Source organism: Strix uralensis, chromosome 1 (genome assembly GCF_047716275.1).
Source record: "Strix uralensis isolate ZFMK-TIS-50842 chromosome 1, bStrUra1, whole genome shotgun sequence".
NCBI lineage: Eukaryota > Metazoa > Chordata > Aves > Strigiformes > Strigidae > Strix > Strix uralensis.
Window position 1 is genome coordinate 78,055,605 of NC_133972.1, and position 12,343 is coordinate 78,067,947.

At 46.7% G+C, this 12,343-nt stretch overlaps 1 protein-coding gene across 1 annotated transcript; it reads right to left on the bottom strand.

Moving 5' to 3' along the window:
• Positions 1-222: 222 nt before the first annotated feature.
• On the bottom strand, positions 223-4,095 carry LOC141944872 (transmembrane protein 14C-like). The gene is made up of 4 exons (XM_074872164.1): positions 3,932-4,095; positions 3,310-3,411; positions 1,278-1,362; positions 223-1,041 (listed from the first exon to the last, which is right to left on the bottom strand). The coding sequence occupies exons 1-4, from the start codon at positions 4,005-4,007 to the stop codon at positions 984-986; spliced, it is 321 nt and encodes a 106-aa protein (XP_074728265.1). The 5' UTR covers positions 4,008-4,095; the 3' UTR covers positions 223-983.
• Positions 4,096-12,343: the final 8,248 nt, after the last annotated feature.

Below are 12,343 nucleotides of genomic sequence, written 5' to 3' on the forward strand. Positions count from 1 at the left end.
AACACTTGTCTGAATATGTGATCTGTATGTTTTTGTTCTCTATACCTCCCCCCAGTTCATGGGATTTTTATATTTACAAGTCACTACATGCAGGGACAGGAATACAGATTATTTATACAATTCACGTTCGCAAACATATCCAGACACCCTGTAGGAAAGGCACCAACTTGTACCAATCCAGATGAATGACTAAAGAAAAAACAGTTGTGTAGAACACAAAACTTTGTAATAACAATTTGATGGTTTATTTAGAGTAACATTTTAATTCTCATGAAATGCAGGAGCTGTGCCTACAGTTCAGCATTATCTAATACAGCATATTTTTGATTTATGAATAATAATCTGTAAAAGTGAAATGAATGACACTTAGCTGGGCACTTTTGCTTACAAGTAATTGCAAGTAACAGGTTTACATTCATTGCATTACAGCAGAACCTTGACAGCCTGCTCCGTGATTGTGTTTTGTGGGACCAGGTTCTAACAGTGCTGGGAGAAAAGGTCCGTGACTGACAAATATCCTGACCAGATAAACTGGCAAGGAAAGGGAGAACAAATGGAATAAGCACGTTTGTTATATTAATTACTAGTGACAAGTTGGCAACTCCTCTCCCCTTGTTTCAGAGGTATACATGATTTTAGAATGACAAGTCCAAAAGTATATTTAAGCTTCAATCCTGCAACTGTCTGCATGCAAGTGCCAAGAGGTCTTTGCCTACAGTAAGCTGCAGGACCAGAAGCTAAACTAATGCTATGCTCGTATATTTTCTTGCTTCACAGTGCAGAAAATGTTAAGACAAATACCATTTTGGAAGACATAACAAGGGCTCTCAATGTCAGTCCTTTAAGAACACAACCCACATGCGTTAGGATATGACAAATACAATGCACAGACAGCAGTGCCTTTTCCACTTTTGTGTAGCACGTTTAGGCAGTTGCATTTTCAGGCTTCTCAATCACGTATCTCCAAGTGACTTGATGCAGACTTATGGCTTAAGAGGCTTTTCCATCATCTGCAGTCCAAGCCGTCCAACCATCAGTAAACTGTTGAACAGAATAGTTGTTATTAAAAAAAAAAAAAAGAGGGGTGGAGGCAAAAATCCCATAAAGAACAAGAAGGAAGAAAACATTGACATGATTTCATTTAGCTGAACTCCACCAGAAGATTTCATTTTTCACAGAACTGCCACATAACATTTTTAAATATAGTTCCACAAAGAAGTTAAATAAAATGCTTATTCAAAAATACAGACAAGAACAAAAGACGGGTCACTACCTACCTGGCACCAGCAATTATCCCAGGCATTGCTTTTCTGGAGTTGTAAAATCTCATTCCCATAACAGCAGACAAGGTTCCAGACGCCACTGTGGAAAACAAGCCCAGTCAGAACCATCTGAAACAGAAATACCAGCGCAGCACAGCAACGCTTGGACGTTTAGCAGTGCCAACCAAACAGGCCTATGTCTACAGACAGGAACGTCTCCCTCCTCCCCACAAGGAAGTGTATGCAAACATTTTACTTATTTTTGTTAAACAGTAGAGCTGTTGGAAGCTTCTCAGCAGCTTTGGCAAGCATGCTCCACTGCTCAGTAGAAGCAAGTAGATCTCATCAAGGTTCAGACTACTGTCTGATCACCCACAACCTCCAATCTTCAGGGCAGTTCACTAACCCTCAGCTTCTCCTTATCTGCAGAATAGTGATTATTTTCGTGAATACAGATAGGCTCAAAACTGCCAGAAAGCTGGGACAGTGACGAAGTTCACTATGTGGGAGAAAACACAGCTCCCATTTCTCTGACATTCTGAACTTGAAGGTGGCACTGAATACTACAGCTAGAAATAAAACCACCCCACTTGAAAATACGAATTAGCAAACAGAAAGTAATCTAAGGGATCAAACGGAAAAAGCAACTAACATTACTCCATATTATTTAATCTCTAAATCTGGGGAAAAAAATCCTATCAGTATTCACGTAAAAGTTACAGGGCTCTTGTTTTTTTGAAGAAGAAAGGCAGGTGGAGGTGTCGTATACCTTTCTCCAAAGCTTTTGAGTTTGTTTGCATCAGACAGGGCAAAAGGTATTCTAAAAATATTCTGTCAAGGTTCTTCTGCTGGATTTCTACCTGTGATGTACTGTGACCAACCTAAAGCTCGGCAGAAGCCACAACCACACATTGCAGCAGGGCTGAGGAGGAATGGATGAATAAAGAGTTGTACCAGACTGGGACACAACACCGCTTTCAAGCCCCCTGAAAGCACTACATGCACCACGTGGTCCATACGGAAGCTGCTCATCTTTCTGTCGTGACACTGCCTAAACACTCGTGCCGGGGATGCGCAGCAAATCCCACAGTGCACCAGAGCGGAAGAGACAGTTCACAAATGGAAACTTTGCTCCACATTGAGCTGTGTTTCACGTTTCCTTCCTTACCGACAAGGCAGTTCGGTCCTCTGCAGTATCTACCAGGGGCTTCATAAAACCTTTCAGCACATTCTCTGATCAAGTCCTATTGGTTTTAAATAGTCTTAAATCACTAATGCTAAATAGTATCATAACACTAATAATGCTATGGCGTGGTTACAGAACTAGAAAAAACCTCAAAAGGCCACCTAGGCTAACCTAGTGCCCAAAGGCAAGATCAATTTCTGACAGATGCTGGTTTAAACAGTTTTAAAGTCCTGCAGTGATGATGGAAGTCCCTGAGGTTCAGCTGATCTCTTCCAGTGCTTCATAATACTTTCCACTGTCATTTTATCCTTCCCCTTCACCTGAAGTGTTAACTGCAAGCTAAACCCACAACTTCTTGTCCCATCTACTGCAAGCAAGCAGAAGATCGTTGCCTCCTTTCTTTTACATACTTCAGACAGTTCCTTCCACAGCGTATGATGCATTAAAACATATGCTGCTCTTCTGAGATGCTTCTGCAAACAAATACCCCACAAAGCCACATATCGCTTGTCACAGTGCTTTCACTATTGCAAAAATGGTTATTCCAGGACTGCAGGCCAAAAATGCTGCTTCACAAACATTTTTCACATATCTTTCCTGTGCCTACATTAGTTTAACACGGTATCTAATCTGGCAGAAGAGACAGGTATTTCTCACCAACTCTGATTTCAAGGAGGACAACCTAGGTTTTAGAACTAGGTACTGTGCTCTTACACAAATACTTCCTGGCTGCGGGCGGCAGGTCCTGCCACCATTTACAACACTTGCACAAATCGGATCAGCTGAAACATGCTAGAAAAAAGGTGATTATTCCCACTGCTACCAATAATACTTTAGTACTTGGGTGCCGAGCAAACTTACCGAGGGAAAGCCACACATTCTTTGGGTCTTTGGACTGCTGGTAAGCACCTAGTCCTGCTAAGCCGCCAAAGAGAAGCCCAGCAGCTAGAGAAGGGACGCTGCCTTGAATAAAATGAAAGATAGAGCAGTCAGCAAAAGAACACATATAAAGCTAGTCTGCAGACCAAACAACAGTACTTGCAAGTTTCCGTGACTAAAAATAATCCAGGAAAACAATCTAAAGAAAAGATACCGGAGTGGTGCGGGTTTTAGCAGTAAGATACTTGGCAGCCCTGAGCCGAGCACCGTTCCCACGCCACAAGGATTCAGGAGGGTTCTCCGGGGTCACCCCCACAGCGGACCAGGCCTCTGCGCCAGAGCTCCCCGCCGCCCGGCCGCGGCGGCAACCACCCGCCGCCACACACCCCGCCGGCTCCCGCGGCGGGACCGAAGCCCCCGGGCCCGGCCCGGCAGCCACATGGCCCTCGCTCCCGGCGCGCTCGGACACCCGCCGGCCGGGGCCGGGGCCGGGGCCGGGGCCGGAGCCGGGGCCGGGGCCAGGCAGGGCCGGGGCCAGGCAGGGCCGGGGCCAGGCAGGGCCGGGCGGCGCGGAGCCCAGCCTGGGGGCAGGCCCGGCACCCACCTGCCTTGGCGTAGCCGACGACGCCGCCCGCCGCCAGCAGCGCCGCGTAGCCGAAGCCCAGCCAGTCGTACTCCATCTGCGGGCAGCACCGGGCCTCGCCCCGCCGCTCCGACCTTGGGCCGCCCTCCCCGCGGCGCCGGCGCCGCCTGCCCCGGAGGTCCCGCCCGCCGGCGGTGACGGGCACCCGGGGAGAGGCCGCTCGCACCGGCGGCAGCGCGGCGGCGGCGCCGGGGCCGGGACCCCACGGGCCTGGCTGGGTGCGTGGGCTGCAGCGTGTCCCGGTCCTGCGGTTCCGCGGGAGTAAAAGATCTTTAATCACCGGTTACCGACACGGGCAAAGCAGGCTCGGCGTCGGGAGATTAATTTAATTTATTGCCACTTAATAACGCAGTAGGAAACTCAGAAATAAAACAAAATAAACCTAACATCACTCCGGACTCCCAGGGGATGGGGAGTGGGGTTGCCGTCAGTCCATAATGCCTCTTCTCCACTGCACCTTCCTCCTCACGCTCTTCCCCTGCTCCAGCATGGGGTCCCTCCCACAGGAGACACAGTCCTCCATGAAATTCTCCAATATGAATCCCTCCCACGGGCTACAGTTCTTCATGAACTGCTCCAGTGTGGGTCCCTTCCACAGGGTGCAGCCCTTCAGGAACTGACTGCTCCAGTGTGGGTCCCCCACAGGGTGACAGGTCCTGCCAGAAAAGGTCTGCTCCAGCATGGGCTCCTCTCTCCACAGAGCCACAGGTCCTGCCAGGAGCCTGCTCCAGCGTGGGGTTCCCACGGGGTCACAGCCTCCTTCGGGCATCCACCTGCTCTGGCGTGGGGTCCTCCACAGGCTGCAGGTGGAGATCTGCTCCACCATGGACCTCCATGGGCTGCAGGGGCACAGCCTGCCCCACCAGGGGCTGCACCAGGGGCTGCAGGGGAATCTCTGCTCCAGTGCCTGGAGCACCTCCTCCCCCTCCTTCCCTGACCTTGGGGTCTGCAGAGTTGTTTCTCTAACGTATTCTCACTCCTCTCTCACAGCTGCTGCTGCGCAGTGTTTTTACCCTTTCTTAAATATGGTATCACAGAGGCGCTACCACCGTCACTGACGGGCTCAGCTTTAGCCATCGGTGAGTCTGTCTTGAAGCCAGCTGGAGCTGGCTCAGCCCAACATGAGGGCAGCTCCTGGTGTCTTCTCACAGAAGCCACTCCTGCAGCCCTCCTGCTGCCACAACTTTGCCACGTAAGCCCAATACAGATGTCAAAAGAAGCATCTGACTCTGCTGAGGACAGTGTGCAAGTGCTGAGCGATGGTGGTGATGTGCACAATCCCCAGCCCCCACGGAGCAGCCACCCCGGTACTGCCCGGGATGCGGTCCTAGCTCCTGAGGTGGGGTGCAGCTCTCAGTCTGGGGCTGCAGAGGTGCCAGGGACTGATCAGCTAGAGAGCAGCTTTGCAGGAAAGGCCTTGGACATCCCAGGGTGTCAGAAGAAGTTGCCCATGAGGAAGCAACATGCCCTTGCAGCAGAGAAGGTAGCCAGCACCCTGAGCTGGATTAGGCAGGTCGAGGGAGGTGATCGTTCCCCTCTGCTCTGTGGTGAGACACAGCTGGAGTGCTGGATCCAGTTCTAGGCTCAATGGTGCAGGGCAGACATGGACATGCTGAAGCAGGTCCAGCAAAGGGCTATGAAGATCATTAAGGGCTTGGAGCGCCTTTCATACAAGAAGTGGCTGAGAGAGCTGGGACTGTTTAGCCTGGAGGAGAGGAGGCTCAGGAGCATCTTACCAATGCATACAAATATCTGATGGGAAAGAGTGAAGAAGATGGAGACAAGGTCTTCTCAGTGGTACCAGTGACAGGACAATGGGCACAAATTGAAATACAGGAAATTTCATTTAAATGTAAGTAAAATCATTTTCCTTCTGAAGGTGGCCAAACACTGGAAGAGGCACTCAGGCAGGCTGTGAAGTCTCCATCCATGGAGATATTCAACACCCAACTGGACACAGCCCTAAGCAAGTTGTCCGTGCTTTGAGAAAGGGACTCGGTGATCTCCAGAGGTCCCTTCCAGCCTCAGCTGGTCCATGATTCTGTGTGACACAAGCTTCATGAAATTGGTGCAAGTTTCCCAGCTGATCTCTGCCTCCTTCCTTCCCAGGCGTGCTTTGAGAACTGAACACTGATGTGCTTGTGACAAAATCTTTTACATATTTTACAGAAAGGAAAATATTATGAGGCCCACCTGACATAAGAAGCAAATTACCTTCTGATCCCTGGCAGGGCTTGTTCATTAATGTGTACCCAAAGGTTTACTGAACTTGGGAAGTTTCAAGGCCTGCCTGTAGAACAACGCAAATGACTTGTCGATCATGCTTTCTACTTTGTGGTTGTTTTTTTTCCTCAGCTGCACTACTGATGGTAGCTATGCTTGGGCCTGGATATTTTTGCAAGGAAAAAAATCAGAAGATCTGAAATTTACATGCTGCAAACTCTGGTCAGACCAATTCTTTCCCAAGGCAATGAACTTCCCTCCACACTTTTTCTATAAAAGACTCCAAAGAAGAGGTGTGCAGCCCAGACCTTTGTTCTGTTGTACATGAGTTAAGAGACTAGCACAAACAGATTTTGACCAAAAGAAAGTTAATTGGGTTGTCAGGCTTTCACTAAACAAACAAAACCAAACCTAAAAGGGCCACCTATTGCAGTTTTATGAGCTCTATGGCAAACCAGCAGTTTGCCCCAGGTTATTTGGAAAAGGCGGCTTATGCTGAACAAATGACACTTACCAAAACAGTGGTTTTATCCTATTATCAGCTCTTCACATTCTCAGTTCACTCTCTCATGTGCTGGGTTTTCCTTTTGCCATCTTTGTTTTCCTTCTCCTACTTCCTCCCCACTTTTGACCTCAGGCATTCTGTGTCTTTTCAGTTGTCCTCCTTTTCCCCATGTTCTCTGGTCCTCCTTGCTCTGAGCTCCATATATCCTCTTAAAACCTCCTCTACTGCCCTTAATAGTGGGTACATGGAAAAGGCTGAGACCATGAATCACATTTGCTGAAGCTTACCCTCTTTTGTGGAGACAACTTGATTTGCATTTTTGTGCCATTAGATGCATTTTAGGTACATAGGGTTTGCCAGTGGAGCCTGAAGCATCTAGACAATATAGTGCTAATGATTGTCTGCAATGACTTGCTGATCAGGAGGCTGGCTCCTTTGTTTAAAGCAGGACCTTTGCTTTTGGTTTGACATACCTAATCAGATCAGATAGTGAAGTTACCTACCTGATTTCATTGTTTTGCCTTGAGTGTCTATTTCCAGGCCTATTTCTAGTGCCTATTTAGAGCCTCTTCAGGTGCCCCTCCCAGAAATGACATTCACACACCAGCCAGTTATTTACCATTCGTAGGAGTGAGCTTTCATGCTCACATTGCAAACCACCACCGTGCCACCTTAAGATTTCTGCTGGCAGTCACCAGCCATGAGCCAGCAGGATTTGCGAGGCAAAGACCTTTTCTTGGATGGCCATCTGTTAGCAGAGGTCTGAACCTTCCCTGGTGTGGGGAGAGGAAGGAGATGGCAAGCAAAACCATAGCTATAAAGTGGCAGTGTGAATCTGAAGCAATGAAAATCCACCTTCATTCAAATCCATTAAGAATGTTTATTTGCAGAGGGTCAGCAAAAGTGCCTCTGTGCTGCGGAGTAATGCCAGTAAAAATTTTTAAGCCTTATGTCAAGATGTTACTATGTTCATTAGATATTTGTATGTTCACAGGCTGATTCCTGGTGGAAGCTGAGGACGTTATTGTATTCCTGCATGTAACACAGTGTCTTGACCTCTGAATCAGCGTGTGCTAATGGGCAGATCTTGGCACCATCTTCTGTGATGTTTGCAGCACCTGCAGCTTCTACTTAGTTCACTGTTTGGTGCTGCTGGTGTCACTGCTGACTTCACAGTTCACAGAAGTCACATCCATGAGAGTCTTTGATGGTTTAACTGAATTAGAAGCCAGTGACTGACTCAGAAGCCAATGAGAAGACAGTCCTACTGGCTACTTTAGTTTTACACTTCCTATGGCTATGCAATGATTTATTCATGTGCATCAAAGCTTCAGACTGGCAGTTGTGGGTGCCAGAATGGTGGGTTTGTGGTAGCTGTGGTGCCCGCAAATTAAGTGAGACAAGATTTGTGGGACAAGGCAATGTACTTTAACAGAGGAGTGGGATATTGCAAAAGAGCAAAACCAAGCCAGACCACAAGCCCATTAAAGTGTTCTTGGCTTTTGCTCTGTTCTTCAACTGCGGTGTCACCTCTCCTTTCTTTTATAACATTTCTGTTATTCATTTGATGGGGGGGGTCCAATATTGGACACATATTAGTGGACTACTGTATGACCTCTAAGGTAATGCTTAATAGTAGTGGTAAAACTGGAAATGTTAATACATCCACATTACTTTAATTCCTTAAGTGAAGTTAAAAGGATACTTTGATAAGCTTCTCTATTTTTCTTCTTCCTTTTTTCTTCTTTTTTTTTTCTTTTCTTTTTTTCCTTTTTTCTTTTTTTCTTTTTTTTTTTGGTCACTAGACTCAGCTTGAGCAGCTGCCTGGCTCCTAGTCCTGGGATCATCTCTGCCACCCCTTCTTTTGGGCTGGCACAAGTACTGCTTGGCCTCTTGGTAGAGGAATTGATACAGCTAGGATGTGGACAAATCTAGCAGGAGTGGGAACGGGAGAGCTGGGAGCCTGTTGGTTTAGGCTAGCTTTTGCAGCACTGCTGACAGACATCAAGCCACAAGCTAAGCCTAAGACTTGCCCTCCCTTCTCTTCAAAAAACCCTGCTTGTGGACCTGCTGCCAGGGAATTTAATTCAGGCCTCTAGACCAGAGCCCTAGAGCAGCATTTGTGCAGCATTGCACAGCTGTGCAATAGCAGCCTCACGCCCTGCAGTGAATGCAAGGAGGCACAGTGCTGTATCTCACTTTTCTTGGACCCGCTGTCACAACTGTGCTCCCAGGGACTCTTTCACAATTGCTGCAACCTGCCACACGCTGCCAGACATTTTTGGCTGCTGCACACACCTCCGATGTCCCAGGGACATACAGAACATACATCTTCCTAGGGGTGGGGGATTTTTGGAAGTATTTGTGTGTGTTCACCTGGAAGTGAAATAGGGTGAAACCTGCAAGTTATTCACAATGGGGAACAGCAGACCTGCAGCCACGCACGTTGTGTAAGCCTAAAACTGCAGCTCCTGCTGATGTCGGCTGGCTCTGGGGAACGTGTGGCCACAGGGTCTCTGTCTGCAACAGCTCTGCTCATCACCCCACGCTGAGCTCAGCCTGGTCTGCGGCCCTTTCTGCTGACTTGGATCAGGCCCTGGGTGCTAGTGTCTCGCCCTAGTGTCTCAGCTCTCATATTAACTTCACGGTGCTGTACTGTGGGGTGGAAAACGAGCACCTGACGGTGCCTACTGGACCTGAAGAAATACTGTGTCTTAGGAAGATAAAAGCTTGAGAAGAAACTCTCAACTTCCACATCCAACAGATACTTTAAAACCCTGTAGGAGAAAGTTCCACTTAATCTGAGACTTAGCAAGCACCAGCCCTGTGAGCTCACACGTCCCATTGCAAGCCCAACGACTATGCTATAGCGCTGCATAGCAGAGTACTCCATGTCTTGCATCATGACTTACTTGCATTAATAGACCAGTTAAACAAATCCTAATGATGAGTCCAAGACTTGCCCTAGGCTAAGGTGATAGCAAGCAAGGGGTGAAGCAATGGTGATGTCTCTTCCTTACCACTCACAGAAGGTACAATGATAGCTCCTCCAAGTATCCTCTCCTCCCTACCTCACATATGGAGTGACAAAAGAGGAATGCATGCTGCATCTCTCTTTCATTTTTAATATATTGAACATCTGAGATGCTAGGGAATAGAGAAAAAACATTGCAGTATCTAGATCAGGTACAGAAGTTTGCAGGGTCATAGAGCAGCTGTTACATCATCATACGGTATGTAAAAACATCCTTAATATTAAAAATTCACCAAGGTTGAGGAAAGGGGACCGAAGATTTTCATTCATAAGCATAAATCCTAATCCCAAAGTGATGACAGCCTGTGCAGATGTACTTGTCATGACTTCAGGGGTGGGGTGCTGAGACCCTTCAAGGATGCAGACTGCACGGCCTCCCTGTGCAGCCTGTTCCTGTGCTCGTTTCACTGTCCTCGGAGTCAAAACGCTGCGGTTGCACCTGCCTTACATCTTACAGTGAGATTTCCGCTCCTTGGGCAAGATGTATAACAGTCTTTAGGAGCTCACTAAGCAGAAAGGCATCCAGTGAGTTGTCTAAGCAAGTCAAACTGACTTCAGTGGAAAGTCTGACTTACTTGGAAATCCCGTTAGAGAGAGCATGTCCTTTGCGTGTTCTGTCCCAGTCAGCGTCTCAGTGAACGACTGAACAGAACTGAAAACTTTGCTCTACTGTTCATACTGATTCAGAAAGGCAGCTACAAGTAGCGCTGGGAAAGAGTTTACCTTTTTTTGCCTCACCATAATTGTAGAAAACAAGAAGGTACAGATATGGGTTACTCAGAGCTCAAGCTCCCTCTATGGAGGTGCACCACAGCTGCTGAACTGAATCACTGTTGTTACTGCTGTGCACAGGAGTCTAACCCTTCTTAATGTCCTTCCTACCAGCAACCTCCTCCAGTTTTTCATCTTTCCCTGTCTTTTACTGCTATTCCAAAGTACCACCAATACTGTTAATTTTCATTTGTTTAGATGCATTTCTTACATTTGGCTGCCAGAAATATTTCTCTTCTCTCTTCTACAGTGATTAAATGTAATGTTCTTTCTATTAGAAAAAAAAAGAAGCAGCTGATGAGGCAGGTGCTGCACCCAAAAATCAGTCACACAATGAAAACATATTAATTTACTTACAGAAAAACATTACCTGGAGTAGCATTCATGAAAAAAACCAACCCTCTAAATCACAGCGGGACAGAAATCTGTGATGTTTTTCTGGGTTCTTACTTAAACAGGCAATATAACCCAGTCCTAAAATATCTATATTGGTTCAGGCTCAGCATACAACACCCTTTTATACCAGTAGTTTCAAATTGCCAAGCTTACTGCTTCTGCTGTTGAGTGATATTTTGCCATTTGCCTGTGGAGTCTGAACAATGAAATACAGTCTTGTTTGTACTCTGGGCTACTTTAAATGTTCACATAAAACAGTAAGAATGCCTTTATTTTATTTGGGATGTTTCAGCTTGGGGGATATTCAGCTTGCTAGAGCAAAGGGGGGGTGGGGGCTGGTTCCAGATCTCTCTTAAGTTAGACACCCTAAAACTCCCTCCGTAAAAGAATGACTCTCTCTGAAATACTTCTCTCTTAAGATGCCACCATGGCAGCAAGTTAGCAAAGCCCTCTTCTTCTCCCCTCTCCAAAATACTAAACAGGATTTCCACCCAAGTTGTGCTCTGGAGGTAAATTCTCAGTGTCTTTCTGCAGGGATCTGCGTTATTAGGTGTTGGCAGCTATAAATACAGGATAAGCTGACTGAGGCAGATCCTGCTTGTTCAGAACCTTCCCTGGAGGTTACCAGCTGTGCTTCAGGACATCTAAATATGATGTGTTGTCATTTATGAAGTGCTGCAGTTTGCAATCCAGTTTGTTAAAAGGCCCTGAAATTAGCAGTAGTTTAAATAAAGTTGGTGGTAAATTGCTGTTACTCAAGAGGTACTCTTTGAGCCATCATCGCTTGTTCAGGAGAGAGACAGGAGAGCAGCACACAATCTCCTTAGATTCAGGCATCCCAATTTATACTGCCTTTGTGCTGCTGACTAGGTCACTCAACAGTGTTGCTAACCTGCCATGTAAATAAAACCATCATAGCTACAGGAAGAAGCATTCATAGTTTAGTCTCCTTGCTTGGTTTTTTAGAACATGATGACCAATACCCATAACTTTTACCTTCTGTTTTTCAGACTGAAATATTGCCAAGCACTGATTTTTTCTCTGCAGCATGCTTAGTCTGTTGAGATTTTGTGTGCTTTAATGGGTTACGTAGACTTGGAAGGGAAAATCTGCTCAGGTATTTGTTGGCCTCCCTCTAGTGGCTGCTATTGGTGAATAAAATTAGGGCTGTGATGAAGTGAACCCCAAGGTTAAGTATGTGCACTAACCGTTATAGGAAGATGAAAGAAAGTAAACTTCGGAAGAAGGCTTGTGCCATATCAAAATATGACACAGGATTACTGAGTTATTGCCAAAGCTCAGTTACTACTTGTTCAGTCCTGAAAATATTTATCTTGCTACTTCCTTCTCTGCTTTCCATCTCTCCCTCTGTGTCCTTACACACAACGATCTAAGGACACTGGTGGGCCAAAATCTGCTTGTAGAGAGTCTTTTTATTTTTTCC

Excerpts from the sequence above, each read along its gene's own strand:
- LOC141944872 (XM_074872164.1), bottom strand. The coding sequence starts at position 4,007 with ATGGAGTACGACTGGCTGGGCTTCGGCTACGCGGCGCTGCTGGCGGCG. Across the intron at positions 3,412-3,931 it reads CGTCGGCTACGCCAAGGCAG|GCAGCGTCCCTTCTCTAGCT; the intron begins GTGGGTGCCGGG and ends ATTTTATTCAAG. Across the intron at positions 1,042-1,277 it reads GGGATAATTGCTGGTGCCAG|TTTACTGATGGTTGGACGGC; the intron begins GTAGGTAGTGAC and ends TCTGTTCAACAG.